The 7,500-nt window shown below is 46.6% G+C and overlaps 2 protein-coding genes across 2 annotated transcripts in view; one reads left to right on the top strand and one right to left on the bottom strand.

Moving 5' to 3' along the window:
* LOC125284305 (7-alpha-hydroxycholest-4-en-3-one 12-alpha-hydroxylase) overlaps positions 1–2,565 on the top strand; it is a 13,380-nt gene extending 10,815 nt beyond the window's left edge. Inside the window, 3 exon segments of the mRNA XM_048228214.1 lie at positions 132–238; positions 2,205–2,314; positions 2,316–2,565. Of these exon segments, the coding sequence (XP_048084171.1) occupies positions 132–238; positions 2,205–2,314; positions 2,316–2,565 (467 nt within the window).
* A 3,717-nt stretch (positions 2,566–6,282) lies between these two features.
* The window catches only part of slc39a6 (solute carrier family 39 member 6), an 18,395-nt gene continuing 17,177 nt past the window's right edge, over positions 6,283–7,500 (bottom strand). Inside the window, exon 12 of the mRNA XM_048227982.1 lies at positions 6,283–6,834. Within this exon, the coding sequence (XP_048083939.1) occupies positions 6,682–6,834 (153 nt within the window). The 3' untranslated portion in view covers positions 6,283–6,681. The remainder of the gene's footprint in view (positions 6,835–7,500) is intronic.

The following is a 7,500-nucleotide window of genomic DNA, read 5'->3' on the forward strand; positions in this document are numbered from 1 at the left end:
CATCCCGTATTATCGACTACTTGCCAAAAGCGACAAAATCGCTCCCGCGATGTGGCGTGATGACTAATAAATCGCGGTGTGAAAGTCTCATCATCTCGCCGGCCTCCGCCGAACGTGCGGGTGTGTCAGAGTTCAGCTGGACCTGGCGCTGGCACTCATCACTCCCGCCAAGGATGACATCATCGCCCTCTATCCCCAGAGCATGCACATGGACCCCGACATCTACCTGGGGCCTCAGGTGTGTGTGACGTGTGTGTGTAGAATCTACCCTGAGCCTCAGGTGTGTGTGTGTGTGTGAGAGATCTACCCTGAGCCTCAGGTGTGTGTGTGTGTGTGTGTGTGTGTGAGATCTGAGCCACAGGTCTGTGTGTGTGTGTCCAATACTATTTGCTATCCTGTGTGTTCTCTGCCACTGGTTGATTGCTGTGAAAACTCTTGGTTATCATCATGCCTTAATGATAGACTTGCATTTATTGACCAATCAGCTGCCTCTTTGGCCCCTCCTTCCTTGCTGCCACTCACTTTGGCCCCTCCCCTTCCCCTTGCTGCCACTCACTTTGGCCCCCTATCAACCGAAAGTTGATAGACATGGGAGGGAACTTTTTACCTTGGCAGCTTGGACCAATGATCACATAATTCCGACTGAAAACGCTTCTGCATAGGATGCTGGGTAGTGGTTTCTGGCGTGGCACTACTCACTCTCTGCCACTCTCTCCTCCTCCTTTCTCCTCCTCTCTCCTCTCTTTTCTCTCCTCCTCTCTCCTCCTCTCTCCTCCTCTCTCCTCTCCTCCTCTCTCCTCCTCCCCTCCTCTCTCCTCTTCTCTCCTCCCCTCCTCTCTCCTCCTCTCCTCTCCTCTCTCCCTCCTCTCCTCTCCTCTCCTCTTCCTCCTCTCTCCTCGTTCTCTCCTCCTCTCTCTCCTCCTCTCTCATCCTCTCTCCTCCTCCTCCTCGTTCTCTCCTCTTCCTCTCCTTCTCTCCTCTCCTCTCTCCCTCCTCTCCTCCTCCTCCTCCTCTCTCTTCTCTTCTCTCCTCCTCTCTCTCTCCTCTCCTCCTCTCTCCCTCCTCTCCTCTTCTCTCTCTCACTCTCCTCTCCTCTCTCCTCTTCTCCTCTCTCCTCCTCTCCTCCTCTCCTCCTCTCCTCCTCTCTCCTCCTCCTCTCCTCTCTCTTCTCCTCTCTCTCCTCTCTCCTCCTCCTCTCTCTCCTCCTCTCCTCCTCTCCTCTCCTCTCTCTCCTCCTCCTCTCTCCTCCTCTTCTCTCCTCTCTCCTCCTCCTCCTCCTCTCTCTTCTCTTCTCTCCTCCTCTCTCTCCTCCTCTCCTCTTCTCTCCTCCTCTCCTCTCCTCCTCCTCCTCTCTTCTCTCCTCCTCTCTTCTCCTCTCTTCTCTCCTCCTCTCCTCTCCTCTCTCCTCCTCTCCTCTCCCCTCTCTCCTCTTCTCCTCTCTCCTCCTCTCCTCTCCTCTCCTCCTCCTCTCTCTTCTCTCTCTCCTCCTCTCCTCTCCTCTCTCCTCTCTCTCTCCTCCTCCTCCTCTCTCCTCCTCTCTCTCTCCTCCTCTCCTCCTCTCTCCTCCTCTCTCCTCGTTCTGTCCTCCTCTCTCCTCCTCTCCTCCTCTCTCCTCCTCTGTCCTCCTCTCTCGTTCTCTCCTCCTCTCTCTCTCCTCTCTCCTCCTCTCTCTTCTCCTCTCTCCTCCTCTCCTCGTTCTCTCCTCCTCTCTCTCCTCCTCTCTCTCCTCCTCTCTCCTCCTCGTTCTCTCCTCCTCCTCTCCTCCTCGTTCTCTCCTCCTCCTCCTCCTCTCTCCTCCTCTCTTCTCCTCTCTCCTCCTCTCCTCCTCTCCTCCTCTCTCCTCCTCTCCTCGTTCTCTCCTCCTCCTCTCTCTCTCCTCCTCTCTCCTCGTTCTCTCCTCCTCTCTCTCCTCCTCTCTCTCTCCTCCTCTCTCCTCTCTCCTCCTCTCCTCCTCTCTCCTCGTTCTCTCCTCCTCTCTCCTCCTCTCTCCTCCTCTCTCCTCCTCTCTCCTCGTTCTCTCCTCCTCCTCTCCCCCTCTTCTCCTCCTCTCTCCTCCTCTCTCCTCTTCTCCTCCTCTCTCCTCTCCTCCTGTAATCTACCTGCAGAATCTTTCTGCTTACAACCGCCTTTCCCAACTAACTCTGATGCATGCGCCGGTCTAGCAGTCTAACCTGTGTGTGTGTGTGTGTGCGTGCGTTTCTCAGGTGTACAGGTTTGACCGCTTCGTGTTGGATGGCGGGCGGCGATCTGACTTCTGCAAGCGCGGTCGGCTCCGCTTTACTTCAAAAGTGCCCGTTGACTCTGGGGCAACAAATGTCTGGGCCTTTCTTAGCCCTAGAACTCAAGCAGCTTGTGTGTGTGCTGCTCCTCTACTGCCGACTGGAGCTCGCACACACACACTCACACACACACACACACACACACCCCACGCCTGAGCTGGACACCTCTCGTGCAGGGTTCTGCCCCCTAAGCGAGATGTGCCTGTCCACTACACACTCATCCGAGAGGGAGGGGGGGAGGAGAGAGGGAAAAGAGGAGGTGGAGGAAAAAAGACATGGAGAATGAGCTGCAGCACACACACACACACTCTACAGAAACTCACACACACACACACACACTCTACAGAAACTCACACACACACACACACACTCTACAGAAACTCCACACACACACACACACACACACACACTCTACAGAAACTCACACACACACACACACTCTACAGAAACTCACACACACACACACACACTCTACAGAAACTCTCACACACACACACACACACACACACTCTCTCTCTCACACGCACACTCTGTAGAAACTCTCACACACACACACACTCTACAGAAACTCTCACACACACACACACACTCTACAGAAACTTACACACACACACACACACACACACACTCTACAGAAACTCTCTCTCTCACACACACACTCTGTAGAAACTCTCACACTCACACACACTCTACAGAAACTCTCACAGAAACTCACACACACACACACACACACACACACTCTACAGAAACTCTCACACACACACACACACACGCACACACACACACTCACACACACACACACACTCACTCTACAGAAACTCACACACACACACTAGACTACAGTCCACACACATCACATGACCACACACACAACAGACTGCAGTCAAGTCCCTCCACTCGGCAGCCATCTTGGTAACGCACTTTGGGCTGTTATCGGGCAGTTATAACGCACTTGTGTGTGTGTGTGTGTTTACCAGTACTGTGTTAGTGTGTCAAACCAGTATTAAGGGATCTCGGGACCAGGACTGCATTGGGGTCATGGTTAGTTTTCCACTGCTGTTGAGGGCTTTCCACATGGGGTCACCATTTCAAACACACACACACACACACACACACACACACACACACGAACCCCGACCAGTAGGAATGGCTGAAGTGCCCTTGAGCAAGGCACCTAACCCCTCACTGCTCCCCGAGCGCCGCTGTTGTTGCAGGCAGCTCACTGCGCCAGGATTAGTGTGTGCTTCACCTCACTGTGTGTTCACTGTGTGCTGAGTGTGTTTCACTAATTCACGGATTGGGATAAATGCAGAGACCAAATTTCCCTCACGGGATCAAAAGAGTATATATACTATACACAACTTAAGTTATCTACAGTATGTGTTTGCGTGCACAGAGGGCTAACAATGTGTGTGTAACTAACGACACGTAAAGCATCAATGAGAATATCATAATAACCTGTTTTTACATTCACACACTAGAATCTTGAATTTCCCCTGGGGATCAATAAAGTATCTATCTATCTATCTATCTATCTATCTATCTAGAAATCAGAATTAATCTCCAAATAGAAGCCTGGTCTGTTTTTTAGTCTCGTGTTGTATTTAATCTCCTAAATTCTCCTAGATCGTCTGTTTAAGCCAGTTTTATCCCCACTGAAAAAAACAGCCTTACCAGCTTAAGGTGGTTTGCTGGTTGACCAGATTGTTGATCACCTTGTTTGACCACCCTATGATGGTTGACCAGCTAGAACAGCAAATTTCTTGCTGATGTTTTTCATACCTAGGTTGCTGTAGGTTGCTAGATTTAGGTTGCTGTAGGTTGCTAGAGACCAAATATTAGCTTTCAATGGTGTGGTACGAGCACTTTGTAAATCTCTTTGTGATGATCCGTAATTGAAGCCTGTCATTGGATAGTCTAGTAATATGGGTAGGCGTTCAGTGCGTTTGAAATAATTCATTTGATAATATTTCTTATCTTTGCAAAGGAAAAGTTTTGTGTAAAGGGAATTAAAGGCCTGTCTCATATAGACACCTGTCTCTAATACTAGCCGGTGCAGTTTGGTGATTTGGGAAAATAAAAGCCCGGGCTATTTTTCGGAGTTTTACGGTAATCACAAAAAAAACTATAAACTGTATCTACATACAGCAATGCAAAATCTCTAATAGCTAGCTACATGCTTTATCACCAACACATTCCATCACTGTAACTCAAATTCAATCTCACTCAGTTTAAACATGAACATAATGCATCACCCGGTGGCCACTATAGGCAATAGTCATATAAAGTCATATAGGCCTTTAAAACACGCAAAGGAAACAAGCGGCTCCGTTTAAAAAGAAGCCGCTAATATCAATATATAAGCTTCCTGCCACTTTTACTAGCTAATGTCAATATTGAAAAAGATTTTTCCCGTGTGTGTGTGTGTGTGGGTGTAAACGGCAGTTCATGATAACTAAAGCTTCCTGCCACTTTTACTAGCTAATATCAATATTGAAAAAGATTTTTCCCGTGTGTGTGTGTGTGTAAACGGCAGTTCATGATAACTAAAGCTTCCTGCCACTTTTACTAGCTAATATCAATATTGAAAAAGATTTTTCCCGTGTGTGTGTGTGGGTGTAAACGGCAGTTCATGATAACTAAAGCTTCCTGCCACTTTTACTAGCTAATATCAATATTGAAAAAGATTTTTTTGTGTGGTAAGATTTTTCCCGTGTGTGTGTGTGTGTAAATGGCAGTTCATGATAACTAAAGCTTCTTTCCACTTTTACTAGCTAATATCAATATTGAAAAAGATTTTTCCCGTGTATGTGTGTGTGTGTGTGTTAAGTGGTCAGTTTCTCTCTCCTTCTGTCTACACTTGATAAGAGGGGAAAAGAGAAACGATAGTTGATCTTCTCTTTCTACACTACATAGGACGGCTCAGCCAACAAACATCAAGCAGCGCCATCTAGGGGAATGGAGAATTACAACACTTTGACACTGTGCATTTTAGGTGGGCTACATCATAGATATTAGAAAGCTAGATATCGCATTGGGCTCCAGAACGTGCGTAAATAGCGACGCCATCTTGATGGGGGCAACAATCACTGGAGGCCAATGGAAAAGCTGATGTAAAAGCCCTGAAGATGTGACTCTGACTGGAAATCAGACAGGTGTCTCTGATTGCCGGCAAGTGTTGTCCATAAACAGCAAAGGCGTTGTCCATAAACAGCAAGGCGTTGTCCACAGCAATATGGCGGACGCATAACCACCTAATACAACTCCAGTAGGAATTGCAAAGTGCAGTTAAGTGTCTGAATGTGCTGTAAAGAGTCTAAATGTGCTGCAAAGTGTCTGAATGTGCTCTAAAGTGTCTAAATATGCTGTAATGCTCTTGTATCAAGACTTCTGCTCTAAGTGGTCTCACACACACAGTATAATGTGTCCCATTTGCTGTTCTATAATGCTGTGATGGAGATGTGTTCATTTCAGTATTAAAACACACATGGACACACGGTGGTCAAGAATATTGTTTCTCTAGAGGGCCGTTCTCATCAAGAACAATAACTATAATGATAACGGCAAAAAAACATTGTTCTAGCTAGTATGAATGATGATGTCCACAAATTAACTATAACTATAAAGAATGATATTATTGGGGATATTGTTTCGGAACGATTAAAAAGCCGACAGTCAATTAGAATCCATCAAATTTTAGTCATCAGATTTATCAACACTAAGAGAGACTTTCCTTATTGTTGGTCAGTGTGGACGCTTTTATCGTTATAGTTATCGCTATTGTTAGTTATCGTTATAGTTATGGTCATCGTTATCGTTAGTTATGGTTATAGTTATCGTTAGTTATATTTATCGTTATATTTATTGTTATATTTATCGTTAGTTATAGTTATCGTTACAGTTATAGTTATAGTTACAGTTATCGTTATAGTTCCTGGTGGAACGGCCCTGAACACACACCCACACACCCCTGCTGTACACAGAAGGAAAGCACAGGGAGCAGTTCAGCACATGTAACTTTATTTTTCTGGACACACATGTTCGTGGCATGTTCTCTCACACACACACACACACAGTTCCCTTCAGTGTAACACACAAATATGAGCACACACACACACATATGCACACATATACACAAAAAAAAAATGCTTTTCATGATGCAAACAAACATCATCACAAAACAATACTGTTGCACTGACTGCAAATATCATCACTAACACTGAGTACTAGCTGCTTAGCTTGCTTCTGTAACAGCACAAAATGACAGACCTGACACACACACACACACACACACTCACTTCCAGATGTGTGGAGATGTGGAATGATTAAGGGGGTAAAGGGTTAAAGGTCAAAGTGTAGCTGGATGCGTGGCTCCAGGATGGCGAAGGTCAAAGGCTGAAGGTTAAAGGTCAAAGTGGAGTTGGATGCGTGGCTCCAGGATGGCGATGGCGAGCATGATGCCGAAGCCAAGCAGGATCCCGGCGTTCTGGAGGAGGAAGTAACCATAGTGACTGAAGCCCTGCTCGCTAGCATCGTTATGGAGCATCTCTGGCACCTGTAAACGGACACACACACACACACAGACACACATCAATACAACTCACTATGTAATAGCATCAGTGCAACATGACAAGCAAACCACACTCATAAACACACATACACATAAATTGTTGAATTTCCCCTTGGGGATCAATAAAGTATCTATCTATCTATCTACATAAACACACACTGTCTACAAGAGCATCTCTGCCATCTGTACATGCACACACGCACGCCCATAATTTTATCTGTTGCGTGTTTCACCGACGCTTTGCGTCTAATTGAATGGAAGTAACAACATAGCCTTGTGTGTGTGTGTGTGAGTGGAAGTTACATAGCCTTGTGTGTGTGTGAGCGGTAGTAACATAGCCTTGTGTGTGTGTGTGTGTGTGTGTGTGTGAGTGTGTGTGAGTGGAAGTTACATAGCCTTGTGTGTGTGTGAACGGTAGTAACATAGCCTTGTGTGTGTGTGTGTGAGAGTGGTAGTAACATAGCCTTGCCTAAAAGAGGACGATTTGTGATAGTGGATGCTTCAGTGTGAGCGCCAGCAAAGATTAAAGCGTAACTCTTGCCAAAATGCAACCTAGGGTCTTTTTGTGAATGTACCCGAGTCAAACTTTGGTTTAAAAGCATAATTACGTCAGAAGCGCCACTTTTAAGCTTGACCGCATTGTCGTTTTCG

Source organism: Alosa alosa, chromosome 19 (genome assembly GCF_017589495.1).
Source record: "Alosa alosa isolate M-15738 ecotype Scorff River chromosome 19, AALO_Geno_1.1, whole genome shotgun sequence".
NCBI classification, from domain to species: domain Eukaryota; kingdom Metazoa; phylum Chordata; class Actinopteri; order Clupeiformes; family Clupeidae; genus Alosa; species Alosa alosa.